Genomic DNA, 14,729 nt, shown 5'->3' on the forward strand with positions numbered 1-14,729 from the left:
GGACGGAAACATGAAGCGGAACCTTTATTTCGCTCCACTCGGAGCGTTTAGCGGCGGAGACACAGTCCGCACCGAGCGCTGTCTGCCACGTCGGAAATATTATCAGTAAATTCATTTCTGAAGCTCCGAAGAGCTGCCAGGACACTTTCTGAAGATTTCAGTGGTGAAGGAGGTTGTTGGAGCGATATATTCAAATATGGTGAGTGTTACATAATTGACTGTGTTTTGATTATCCTCAGATATTTGTTTAAACCCGGCAGTTCTTGAGCGGATGAATGGAAAAATCGAAACAAAACCCGATTCTGTAGTTTTACAGTAAGTGACCTGATGGAAAATAAAACGCATTTTTAGATTTTAAAGCTGTTTCTGAGATTAAACGCAACTTTTTGTTGTTTAGTTGTGATTAGATTACAAACGTGTTTATAAAACCGCTCTTTTAAATATCTGATTTTATTCTGTCAAATATGTACGTTACAGTATTGCGATATTTTCAGTTGTTGTTTCTCCCCCCCCTCCCATATTATTATTAATTAGTTGTAGTTACGATCCGAGTTTAATGACCTATCAACTTAAAATGGTACCATTTTATATACAGTGGGGGAAATAAGTATTCAACACTTGAACACATTTTTTATTAAACGCATTTCCAGTGCAGCAGTTCACATGAAATTTTGACCAGATGTTGGTATTAACTCAAGTAATTTACACAGAGAAAAAATATTGAATATTACAATCCATAAAAAAAAAAAGTTATGTGTAATAAAGTGGAATACTTGGTGGAAAAGCCTTTGTTTGCAATAACAGCTTCAAGACGCTTCCTGTATGAACAAACTAATCGTTCACAGTGCGCAGGTGGGATTTTGGTCCATTCTTCTCAACAGACTGTCTTCAAATCTTGAATGTTCCACGGGGCCCTCTTGTGAATCTTGATCTTCAGTTCCTTCCATAAATTCTCTATTGGGTGAGAATTTAAGTCTGGTGACTGACCGGGCCATTCCAACAACTTTATTTTCTTCTTCTGGAACCAAGTCTCCTTTGCAGTATGTTTTGGATAATTGTCCTGCTGGAATGTCCATCCATGTCTCATCCTCATCATCCTGGCGGATAGTAACAGATTCACCTCAAGAATTTCCCAGTACATGGCTCCATTCATCTTCCCTTCAATAACATGGATTCTGCCAGGACCATGAGAAGAAAAACAGCCCCATACCATGATGCTTCCACCTCCAAACTTCACTGTTGGTATGGTATTTTTAACGTCATACGCAGAGCCATTTCTCCTCCAAACATGGCGTGTGGTATTATTGCCAAAAAGTTCAATTTTTGTCTCGGCTGACCAGACAACATTCTCCCAGTAATTCACAGTGTTGTCCAAATGTTTTGTAGCAAACATCAAACGAGCATCAACATGCCTTTTCTTCAAAAACGGAGCCTTCCGAGGTGAGCGTGCATGGAGGCCGTGGCGGTGGAGTGCATTGCCTATAGTTTTCTCTGTGACAACTGTACCTGCTGCTTCCAAGTCTCTCTGTAGCTCTTTCCGAGTGGTCCTTGGCTCTTGGATTACTCTTCTGATTAACCTTCTGACTCCCTGATCAGAAATCTTTCGAGGAGCTCCTTTGCGTGGCAGGTTGATGGTGGAGTTTTTTTCTTTCCACTTTCGTATAATGGACCCAATGGTGCTTACAGGAACATTTAGGAGTTGTGAAATACATCTGAAACCACTACAGATTTTATGCAGCACAACAATCTTGTTGCGGAGGTCTTGGGACAGCTCTTTGCCTCTACCCATCATGAGATGTTTGTATACTTGCATTCAGAGGTGGGTAAGGCTTTTTCTAACTGATTAACCTGCAATAACCTGGCTGATTCTAATTTGCACAAATAGGAGGTGGAACTAATTAGTGAAATCAGCTGTTGTCTTTCTTTGGTGTACTGCTTTTTTTGTGTGTGTTCAATACTTTTTTCTTCTCCTATTTCACTTCATTAAATATATCTTTTTTTATGGATTGTAATTTTATGATTTCTTTATCTGTGTAGATTTCTTGAGTTAATGCCAACATCTGGTTAAAATGTCATGTGAATTGCTGCACTGGAAATGTTTAATAAAAAATATGTTCAAGTGTTGAATACTTATTTCACCCACTGTATTTAAGTTTTTTTTTTTTTTTTTTTCATATGAAGGTTTTGTATCATATTTAGTGCTGTCAGTTGATTAAAACATTTAAATCAGTTAATTACGTGATAAATGATCAAATAAATGAACCAAGTAAATAATCGCAAATCAGTATTTGCAGAAAAATATTAAATTACTTTAAAAGGCTATACATTTCTGTATAGTATTTAGTGCTGTCAATTGATTAAAATATTTAATTTAGTTAATTACTTTATAAATAAAACAAACAAACATGATTGCATATATCAGTAATATATGCAGAAAAATAAGTAAAATAAATGACGTATTTTTTGCATTATTTAAATATATATTATACAATATTTTAAATGAATGAGTGATGGCATATATTAGTATTTGTCAATTGAATAGTATGTTAGTTAATTACATAAAGTATTAAATAATAATTGATTAGTTGCATATACCTTATACATGACTGTTTATTGAAATGTTTGGGTATTCAGATAAAATGCATGATAATATCAAAAATTCTACTGACGTCAGTTAAATCTGATCACTAAAATCATAACTGATTTTAGTATTTTTTTAATGTTTTTGACAAATAACTGTTTACCTGTGGTCTTGTCTTTCAGGTTTCAGTCATGAACACAGTGGACACCTCACATGAGGATATGATCGTGAGTGTCTCCATCCGTTCTGTCTCCTCCTTTACCTCTTCTGCTTCTTTCCTAGCATTTTAACTCTGTTTTGTTGTTGTGTTTTCAGCATGATGCTCAGATGGATTATTACGGCACCAGACTGGCCACCTGCTCCTCTGATCGCTCTGTGAAGATCTTTGACGTCAAAAACGGAGGGCAGATCCTCGTGGCTGATCTGAGGGGGTGAGTGAAGCTCACAAATAAAACTAGGGTTTCAAAGATACCATAGTGAAACTTAAAACTTCAGGAGACAATAACTGGAAAATGTAAATCTTCTCTATGCAAATGAACACATTTTTAAATTAAATATTTAAATGTAAATATAAAGATACATTAAAACAATGAAATGTCTTCTTTTTAGTGCTGTCAAATGATTAATCGCATCGCATCCAAACTAAAAGTTTTTGTTTGCATAATATATATGTGTGCTGTGTATATTTATTATGTGTATATATAAATACAAACACATGTATGTATATATTTATGAAAAATATTATGTTTATGTATTAAATATATATATATATATATATATATGTGTATACATGTTAATATTTTTTAAATATATACTGCATGTGTGTGTTTATATATACATAAATATACACAGTGTACACATTATGTAAACAAACTTTTATTTTGGAAAAGATTAATCACGATTAATCGTTTGACAGCACTAGTTCTTTTAAGTAATCAACTGTAAATACATACATACATAAACCTACTTGAATGAATGAATGAATGAGGCATTTATATAGCGCTTTTAATGTGTATTGCAATACACCCAAAGTGCTTTACAATCATGTGGGGGGTCTACTTGTGCAGTTTTGTATTATAATTTGGGCTATCAATTGATTAAAATATTTAATGCAGTTTATTATGTGATAAATAATTGTAAAATAAACTGATACAATTTTGATACAGCAAAAAACTAATATGCTAATGATCACAATTCTTTAATATCCTCCAAAAATTTAACTGTAAACAATATGCATTACAACAGTTAAATATATATATATTAAATATTTTTCACTGAAGTATGTTTTTAATTATTTAAGTAGTTACTCAAGTTTAAAAAGATGAGAAGGAAACCAATTATTATATTAAAAAAAAAAAAAAAAACAGTAGAATAATTATGTAAACGGTTTAAAGTTTTTCCAGGTTTTTATCAGCAATTTTAAATATAAGTAAAATTTCAATACATTTAAAACAACCAAAACTGAAACAATCAATCAATTGATAAAACTGCTTACATTTATGTATTATATTTAGTGTTGTCAATTGGTTAAAATATTGAACCCAGTAAATTAAGTGATAAATACTTTATATTTGCATATTTCAGTATTGTCAGAAAAAGTATATAAAATAAATTAATATAAAATAACAAAGTAGTTGATTAATCAAATGTATTTTGTATTTCCAATAAAGTACATTTACAACCAAGGTTGTCCAAAGTGCTGTACATGAAAGAAAATAAAGGAATGAGAATGGGCATAAACATAAAACAAGACGACACGAAACAAATACACATCTAATAATTAATTGCCCGTGGAATTAAAAGCCATAGTAAATAAATGAGCTTTTAACAGAAATTTAAAACTAAAATGTATTTGCTGAAAAATGACATATGATTGATAACAGGGCTAATATCTTATTAGTTGTACTTAGTTCTTTTATTTGATTTCTTTCAATCTCTTTGGGCAGTCATGAGGGTCCGGTGTGGCAGGTGGCCTGGGCTCACCCCATGTATGGCAACATCCTGGCATCCTGCTCCTACGACAGGAAGGTGATCATCTGGAAGGAGGAGAATGGCACCTGGGACAAGATGTATGAATACACAGGCCACGACTCCTCTGGTAACTTCACGCTTTTGACTCTCATATCAGACACTGTGACACAGAAGTGCATCCCGCTGTGGACAATCACACGTTTGTTCTCCCGCAGTGAACTCTGTTTGCTGGGGACCGTATGACTTCGGCTTGATTCTGGCCTGTGGCAGCTCAGACGGTGCCATTTCAGTGTTGACCTGCTCTGGAGACGGACATTGGGATATTAAGAAGATCAACAACGCACATACAGTGAGTTTAGCCTTTATATGCGACCGTAATATCTTAAAATACACCTCTACAGGGCTCTAATAATTATTTGACTATTACTACTATTTACATATAGTAGATTTAGATTTTATATAAATGTGTGTGTAATTTAATTTATTATTATTATTATTTTGAATAACCTCCCAAATGCATTCTAATAGCTTGTATAACAGTAATAGAATGTTTTTTTTTTAACTAAAACCAGATTATATCTGATCAAAAACTTCTCATTAATGAGTAAAAGTACGAAGATTTTATTTAAAAGTGCTAAGGTTTTTACTAGTGCTGTCAAAAGATTAATCCAAAATAAAAGTTTTTGTTTACATAATATATGTGTGTGTACTGTGTATATTTATTATGTATATATATAAAGACACACACATACAGCATATATTTTGAAAATATTTACATATATTTATACATTATGTAATTTATATGAATATAAATATATACACACAAATACATTTAATATATAAACGTAACATTTTTCTTAAATATATACATGTGTGTGTCTTTTATATGTACATAATAAATATACACAGTACACACACATATATTATGTAAACAAAAACTTATTTTGGATGCAACTAATCGCGATTAAGCATTTGACAGCACTATTTTTTACTATGTTATTACTATATTTAACACTAACTTAAAAATAAATAAGTAAATAAACAAATAAATATAAATGTTGCGCAATTAAATGTAATATTTGTTTGAATATATATATATATATATATATATATATATATATATATATATATATATATATATATATATATATATATATATTATTTTTATTTTATTTTTTAAATTATTTAATGTTGATTAACCATCCTAATGCGTTCAAATATTGCAGACACCTTTTGCATTCCCGGGTCCGTTTTGACCCGCTGGAATGTGAGCTTATTAAACAGTCATAGTTTAGGATTTTTTTTTTCTTTTTTTCATGTCTTTACATTGTTTAGAGCATGTAAAAAAAAAAAAAGATATTTCATAAGTTATGCTATGTCATGAATAACATGAATGAACATGCATAGGCAAAAACAATTGATTTTTTAAATCACCAATACATTTTTAGTTTAAAATGATTATTTTTTTTAACCAAACTTTGTATAAAGATGATTCTCAACTATGTTATAACAGAATGATTCGATATACCATTTTTCTTTCTGCAAAATGTGTGTAAAATGGCCATAAACGGGTTTCTCATTATATACAATGCATCTATAAACTAAATCTAATTTGCATATTAATGTGTTTTTGGGGCAACATGTAATGAAAAAATAAGTGTAATAATGGGAGTAATAATTGACAAGATTTTCATAATAATATTTCATAGAATATTGAAATATAATTTCTTTCCCTATTCATTTGTTATGTCTCCCAAAATGCGTAATAAACGTGCTTTTAGTCCCGGTGTCCTCATGAGGACATATATGAAATCAACGTCCTGTTTCGTAACAGAAAGTCATATTTTGATTTGAAACCCCAAAACATTTTCCTGAGATGTTGATATATGACACACAATTTAAAAATTAGACCGATTTAAATGATAATTACAAAGTATTATCATTAGTGCCACTAAATTAATATCAGACATATTTGAAGACCAAGGAGAGGGAGTGGTCATGGTGAAACATCCAATCATTTAGTGTCTCTGAAAAGCCCTGAATGTGCTCTGTACAGGAAATCCAGACTGTGACATGTATAGTCTCAGAGAAATTCACTAAAATATAATGTGGATGCAGGGTCTCAGGAGCTTAATATTTTTCTACTAAAACCATATTGTATCTGATTAAAAAGTTCTCAATAATAAGTAAATGTTCAGAAATGGCAGTTTTGGTGTTATTAGCATGTTATTACTATGTAGTTACTATGTACTACCGTATTGACCCGAATATAAGACGATGTTTTTTTCTTGGATCTAGACTTTGACATGTCAATAATACACCCACAACAATAGGTGGCGCCAAAAACGCATTAAAACAAGTGTGCCATGAAATATGTAATGTAATGTGTGCTGTAAAGATCGTGAGTGAAAAGAGAAAAAAAAAAAAAAAAGCTTACAGCGGCACGAGTCGTGACTATGTAGCCTGATGGGACCAAACTTCCTCTGTAAGTGATTTTAAAACACAGTACCCAGATTTGAAGACTACAATAAGATTTCACTTCTACTGTTAATACAATTTTGGTAGGCTACTATGAGATGGATGGACTAAATGTTATATAATTCAGATGGGGTAAATGTTATTTTTATGGTATAGCAAAAAGTGTATATTTTTAAATGTCATTGTTGGTACATTTTACCAGTATTTAGCCTACCATACTTACAAAAATTAAAATAGGAAAAATATGCAATATGAATATAATTTAAGAAAAAATGTGTTTTAAAGAGAAAAAAAAAACTCGATTTGGTTTTCACAAAGCCTTTTTCCAAAAGGTACATCTGGAAAAAGGGGGGTCGTCTTATGATTAGGGTCGTCTTATATTCGGGTCTATACGGTAATTTACTATATTATTGTTATTACTATATTTAACCCCTCTTTAATTGAAACAGTTAAAGTTTTTTGCACACTGAGTCTGAAACTTTCGCACGTTAACTAATACAACCACACGTTGTGTCAATCACGTTTACACACTGCCTCCGAAACTTTCCGACACCTAAAAATAAAGTGTTACCAAACTTTTATTTTCAATATTCATCAGTGCTGATTGGACAATACGGCTCTATAGACATGCAATATAGAGGCTTCAGTCGAGTGTAGTAGATGTCATACAAGACTGGCCCAGTTTGTTGTACTGCATCCTGTTATTTGAGTTTATTAATGGTCTCTCTCTTCTCTCTGGCAGATCGGCTGTAACGCTGTGAGTTGGGCCCCAGCTGTTGTCCCAGGGAGTCTTATTGAGCAGCCAACAGGACAGAAGCCCAACTACATCAAGAGATTTGTGTCTGGAGGCTGTGACAATCTGGTCAAGCTGTGGAAGTGAGTGCAGCCCTTATTTTAGAGAGTACAGTGTACTTTTACTGTCACACTTGGGCACCAGTAGACCCACACAGAATAAATAAATGAAAATAAAATAATGTTATATTTACTCTGGAGGCCAGAAGTTTGTAATTAATATATATTTTGAAAGAATTCTCTGATGCTCTTTAAGGCTGCATTCAGTTGATCCAAAATACGGTAATAAATAGAAAAGAGTTATTTTAAATTGTAATAACTTTTCAGAATGAGTATATTCTACAATGCAATTTATTGATCAAATCTGAATTTTCAGTATCATTACTCCAGTCTTCAGTGTCACATGATCCTTCAGAAATCATTCTAAAATGCTGATTTGACGCTGAAGAAACATTTCCTCTTATCAATGTTGAAAACAGTCACACTGTTTCATATTAGGTGCTAAAAATAAGATGTATAAAAACTAAAATTTAGATTTTTGATTAAATTCTTTTACAAATGGAAAGTTTAAAAAGTGCAGCATGTCTTTGAACAGTTGCATTTTTTGTAACATTTTTAATGTCAATGAGTCAATAGAAAATAGTTATTTTAACATTTTACACAAACTATAATTGCAATAAACGTTTAAAAATAAAAGCAATATTGGTGAGCGTTCTTTCAAAAACATTATAAACATGTGTGTGTGTGTGTGTGTGTGTGTGTGTGTGTGTTTTCCATTTCCAAATATGATAAAATGCTACATTCTTATTTAGCCAATGATATTTGAAGTAATAAATCACCCAAAAATGCATTTATTGTCATTGTTATTGTCATTGTTAAAATAAGACTGAGTCTACAAATATCTTTTGAATTAAAACAATGTGCTGACAATCCTATTTTTCTTCCCAGAGAAGAGGATGGCCAGTGGAAAGAGGACCAGAAGCTGGAGGCGCACAGTGATTGGGTGAGAGATGTTGGCTGGGCTCCTTCCATTGGTCTGCCTACCTGCACAATCGCCAGCTGCTCACAGGTGATCACAGCCAAATGCTTTACTCTAAATCTTGTACTGTATATCATCGTGAGCAATAATTGTAAATAAAATTGAATAAGTTGATTTTTATTCTAATCTAAAAATGATGTGTTTGATTCCTTAGGAGTGCTTTAAAATGTATACCTTTAATGCTATGTAAGTTGGATAATAGTATCTGGAATATGCATAACAGATTGATATTATATTGTTATATTCCACCGTAGGATGGTCGTGTGTTTATCTGGACGTGTGACGACCCTGCCGGTAACACCTGGACGGCCAAACTTCTCCACAAATTCAATGACGTGGTGTGGCATGTGAGCTGGTCCATCACAGGAAACATCCTGGCTGTGTCAGGAGGAGACAACAAAGTATGTGATCTGTTATACCTTTCCAATACGACCCTAGAGTCTGGATTTAAAGGAGTAGTTTAGCAGAAATGAAAATTATTTATCATTAAACTGCCTAAAAATGGCCATTGTAGCAAATCAGATTAAAAATGTTTAAAATAAGAAGTAAAAATAATATATTGAAAACAAATCTATAAAATACACTACTGTTCAAAACCATTTTAAGAAATGAATACTTTTATTCAGCAGAGACACATTAAATTGATTAAAAGTGACCATTAAAAATGTGCAATATTACCAAAGTAATAAATTGTTCTTTTGAACCTTCTTTTCCTCAAAGAATCCTGAAATCAAAATCATTTCACAGAAATATGAAGCTGCACAACTGTTTTCAATATTGATGATAATAATAAGAAATATTTTTTTTGAGCAGCAAGTCAGCATATTAGAATGATTTCTGAAGGATCATGCGACACTGAAGAGTGGAGTAATGACCGCTTTGATCACAGGAATAAATTATATTTTCTAATATATTCACATAGTTCTTTTAAATTGTAATAATATTATATTATAGTATATGAAGTATATGAGACTGTATATGATGAGTCATATTAACAAAAACAATGCATCACATCTTTCTAAACTTTTATTTCAGGAGCGTACACATACACAGTGTATATTTATTCCTCTTGAAATTACAAAGCGCTAACTTCTCCCCACCACCTCTTAGGAAAAATAAAATAATGAAATAAAAATCGATTCTGATGTAAACCAATCGATTTTTAAATCGTTTTAAAAAGAATCGCGATAGTTAGGTGAATCGATTTTAGTTTTTTTTCCACCACTAGTAGTTTATATATATATATATATATTATATGAAAAAAAATATTGTATCATTTTATTTATATCCACCAAAATAGTAATAATGAGCAGTATTTACCTGAATGTATTTTACTTGCTTAGTATTTTGCACTTTTTAATACGTTTAATACATCTTTTTAACGTAAAGTTTTAAATCAGTTCATGAAAATGGGCAGTTTTGAAATGTAACACCATTTCTACTATTGATGTTTAAATATCGAGCACTAATAAACAGAACTAATACTGCTAAAACCTTACTTGAAATTAAAATGCATTTTAACTTTTTACATTTGACCTTTCTCATTTTTGTTTAGCTTTAACTTAATATACTAAAATTAAAACTAAAAATTCATAACTACATAAATGAAAAAAAAAATGACTAAAACATATAATTACTAAATTAATTAGCTAAATTTACTAAAACTAACTACTAAAATTTACTAAAACAATTACTAAAATGTAACTAAAATTGTAGCTAATTTACTAAAACTAATATAAAATAATAATAAAACCTATAATAGTTTCTCAATGGTAGTAAAATAACACTTCTTATAAATGCTAACAAACAGTCTCATACTAAAGGCTGGATGTCCTCCAGGATGCTGTGCGCCAAACGTGATTCATCCCGTCACCAACTAAACGACAGGCCGTGAATGTTCTCTGACAAATGCATTGTGATTCTTTCATTCTTTTCACCATGAAACTTATGTTGACAGTCTTTGGCTCTCGTCCTGTGGGATTATGGAGTGAAGATGCTCCGCTGGAGCATGTGGGCAGCTTACAGCACTGCATTTACCCAGCATCATTACTCATTTTACAGTGCCTGACTATTAAAGCACTCTCAGGTTCAGGAATTAATGACTGAGGTTATATCACCCAGCGTGAGGGAATCGGTCCTCGACGTCGCTGTTATTTAAATCAAGACTCTGGGTTGTCGTGCTTTCGGTGAGATGCTCTGCCTTGTAATTATTCACAATGGCGAGCGACGGGTTGAGCCATTTACTCTCAGACGAAGGTGCCATTATCTGATGCATTTATAAAACAGACAGCTAAATAATGCAAAAGGGCTTTGAAAATAAGCGCAGGTTAAATACAACCCTGACTAGGTGATTTTAGGCAGCTTTTCTTTTTTTTTTTTTTTTTTACTAATGGTGTGTACGCAGTCATTCTTGAAGGTGTTTTCATTACCTTGTTTGCTTGCTAAAATGATCTTACCCCACCAAGATGAGCAAGGTTACGTTGCTGTCCCTGGAACAGGAAGACATGCTTTTTCCTAATGGCCTCTAGCCTGACTAACCGATCAATTTAATGCATCCTTTCTGAATAAAAGTATTTCTTTAAAAATCCAGAACATTTGAATGATAATGTATGCATTTACTCTGAAACTGCTTAAAATGGCTTTTCAAATCAACTATAAATGCTTTAGAATTAAATACAGTATAGGTAAAAAAAAATTAAAAAAATACATATTGAAAAAAAGATTATTCATATCACCCAATGTATTGTAATAACGAGTAGCTTACCCACAGTTATTTTAATTGCATATTATTTTTGCTTTTGCATATATGAAGTTTTGAATTAATTGATTCAAATTGACAGTTTTAACTGTTATTTTTTGCTATTGAACTTTAAAGCACTAATAGACCGTTTTAAAGAAATGATTAAACTAAAAAAGAAAATTTGCTTAAATGTATTCACCCTCAGGCCATTCAAGATGCAGATGAGTTTGGTTTTCATTAGAACAGATTTGGAGAAATGTAGCATTTCATTACTTGCTCACCAATGGATCCTCTGCAGTGAATGGGTGCCGTCAGAATGAGTCCAGACAGCTGATAAAAACATCACAAGTAATCCACACCACTCCAGTCCATAAATTAATTTCTTACAAACATGCATCTTTTCACTTTAGAAGATGGACTGGAGTGGTGTGGATTATTGTGATGGGACTCAAATTCTGACGGCACCCATTCACTGCAGAGGATCCATTAGTGAGCAAGTGATGTAATGCTACATTTCTCCAAATCTGTTCTGATGAAGAAACAAACTCGTCTACATCTTGGATGGCCTGAGGGGGAATACATTTAAGCAAATGTTCTTTTTTGAGTGAACTATTTCAAGAATAGATAATAAAACGCTCATTTAAATCATCATGATATTAACTGTAAATTAGACGTCTAACCTGGTGGTGTTTTTATAGGGATTGTTCAACCAAAATTGAAAAGCCCGTCATTTACTATGCTTCAAATTGACTTTTGCGCATAGGTGACCCTGTGGAAGGAGTCAGTGGACGGACAGTGGGCTTGTATCAGTGACGTCAACAAAGGCCAGGGGGCCGTGACCTCCATCACAGACAACCAGCAGAACGAGCAGTGAAGTCTATCTCCTCTCTCACACCTCCAATCAGACATCGTTCTGCACCCAAAGACTTTCCTTGAACATTAAAAGTGCATTTCACTCCCAGACAGCAGAGCGGATATGAAATTTTGTTTTGGTTTTCAACCTTTCCCTGATTTTTCTTTTTTTTTTTTTTAGATCATTTCCAATGGTTCATTTCCAAATAGGATGTTTGAACTGATTTGTAATATTTGTAAAAATTCTTAACATGTCAATTATGTTGAGAAATGATTCATGGAGAAGTAAAAAAGTTGATAAATGAAAGCTGGTCCTAATATATTGGCCACAATGGACTTTAGTGTGTTTCAAGACCAACACGACCATTGAAGAATAAAGTTTTCTATATGAAAATATAACCAACTTGTTTTCTTCTTCTTCTCCTTAATAATTTCATTCATTTATATTGTCTAAAATTTAATTGAGTACAATATTATGGTTATAAAGATTGTATTGTAAGTATATACAACACTATCCCACTACCAATTCGTATGTATTTTACGAGGTGGCTAATTCGTACGACTACGCTTGTCTGTTTTTGTGTGAGGGGTAGGTTTAGGGGCGGCGTTAAGGGTGGTCCTTTGTACGAATTCCTATGAATTTGGCACCTCGTAAAATAAAGTACAAATTCGTACAATTTTTGAAAAATCTTACAAAGTTTTCTACAATTAGCAACAGTTAGGTTACCAACATATTTCAAAATATCTTATTTTGTGTTATTCGTATACGTTTTTACCAGAAAGCAACATTTTATCGCACAATTGCAAGTCATAAACTTTCAATTAAGTCTCGATTAAGAATTGCGAGTTATTAACAGCAAGATGTTAACCCAGAATTCGTAGAAAAAAGTTAGAAATGTGAGTTCATAACAATTGCGAGATGTAATTTCACAAAATTCTGACTTTACAAGTCAGAATTGCTATATGTGAACTCAATTGGGTGATTATAAATTCGCAATTGACAAAAAGTTCAAATAGTGAGATGATATCACGTAATTGAAATAAGTCGCAATACATTTTTTAAATATTTTTATTCTGTGGTGGAAATAACCTTCTATATGAATTGCAAACATATGGGAGTGAAGTGTACGCTAATTACGAAAGTAGTGTATGATCTGTACTTGCGTTGTTTTTTTTTATTGTTCAGAAAAATGCATGACAATCCACTCCTAAACCTAACCTTCAAAGGTCGTATGAAAATGTATGAATAAAAATTTTACAAATCCATACGAATTATCCACGAGTTTGCCAAAACATGAAATACCTACAAATTGTCATGAGAGCATAGAATAAATGGTTGCAAACAGCGTTTCATGTTGACTTTGCACCATATTTCAAATTGCAATACCTGGAGCACCATAAAACAACCAAACCATGAGTGAAACAGTTGGCATCACCTGCAAGATCTGTCAAATAAACATGCCATCTAAACATCCAGCGTGAACGTGCTATGGCAGTTGTTTCCATTACTGTCATATTAAATTATACCTCGGTTACAGATTTGGCAGAGTTGCCCAAGGGTTCAGGAGAACAGCACATGGCCTGCCAACCCTCCCTTGGCCTCCAGTTATAAGTTTGCATCTGGAACGGGGAAGAAAAAAACCCCAAATGTGTTCCAGCCTCTCACAAGCGCAAGTGAAGTGTCACTTAGAATAACAGGTTGATTTATTGTTTTGAGAAATGCGTATTTTCACACACTGGGTTACACATCAGCTTTGCACTTTCGGTTTGCAGTTTTGACAAGTTTCTAACTCATATTACAGGAGCCAAATCACTCATCTTCAGTACATTTCACCATTTTTCAGTATAAAGTTCCCATTTTTCTTTTAGATTCTGTTGTTCCATTTACCAAATCAAAATTTGCAGACAGTTACTGAAGTTTAAACCCTGTATTTTTTTCCCCCCAATATTTTGCATAACAGTAAATGAAGCACTGGCCTTTTTTTTTTTTTTGCATTGTGACTGTATGTATTGTCATTGCTTTAATATTACACATTTTCTAATGTATAATGACAAAAATATTAACTTAATTAGCTATTTTAATAATAAAAATAATTACAAATATTTTAGATATACAAGTTAATTAAATAGTATATTTAAAAGTAATTAATTATATCATTACATTTATAAACTAATTTTAGCATTTGTTGTACTGCCTTTAAGTGACATTAATTAAAAAAAAAAAGTTTGGGCAAGATGATTTTCACTTTTACTTTATTTCATTAGGGCATGTGCTT

At 32.4% G+C, this 14,729-nt stretch overlaps 1 protein-coding gene across 1 annotated transcript; it reads left to right on the forward strand.

Annotated features, from left to right (window-relative positions):
- Positions 1 to 61: 61 nt before the first annotated feature.
- sec13 (SEC13 homolog, nuclear pore and COPII coat complex component) lies at positions 62 to 12,839 on the forward strand. Its single transcript, XM_058761163.1, has 9 exons — positions 62 to 199; positions 2,764 to 2,808; positions 2,897 to 3,012; positions 4,528 to 4,679; positions 4,768 to 4,901; positions 7,773 to 7,906; positions 8,771 to 8,891; positions 9,116 to 9,262; positions 12,365 to 12,839. Exons 1-9 carry the CDS (start codon positions 197 to 199, stop codon positions 12,473 to 12,475), a joined length of 963 nt encoding a protein of 320 aa, XP_058617146.1. The 5' UTR covers positions 62 to 196; the 3' UTR covers positions 12,476 to 12,839.
- The last annotated feature ends 1,890 nt before the right edge of the window (positions 12,840 to 14,729 follow it).

The sequence above is a fragment of the Onychostoma macrolepis genome, chromosome 22, assembly GCF_012432095.1.
Source record: "Onychostoma macrolepis isolate SWU-2019 chromosome 22, ASM1243209v1, whole genome shotgun sequence".
In the NCBI taxonomy this organism is placed as follows: Eukaryota; Metazoa; Chordata; class Actinopteri; order Cypriniformes; family Cyprinidae; genus Onychostoma; species Onychostoma macrolepis.

Coding starts and splice junctions, on each gene's coding strand:
- sec13 (XM_058761163.1), top strand. Junction 4,680..4,767: donor CACAGGCCACGACTCCTCTG/GTAACTTCACGC, acceptor GTTCTCCCGCAG/TGAACTCTGTTTGCTGGGGA. Junction 7,907..8,770: donor AATCTGGTCAAGCTGTGGAA/GTGAGTGCAGCC, acceptor TTTTCTTCCCAG/AGAAGAGGATGGCCAGTGGA.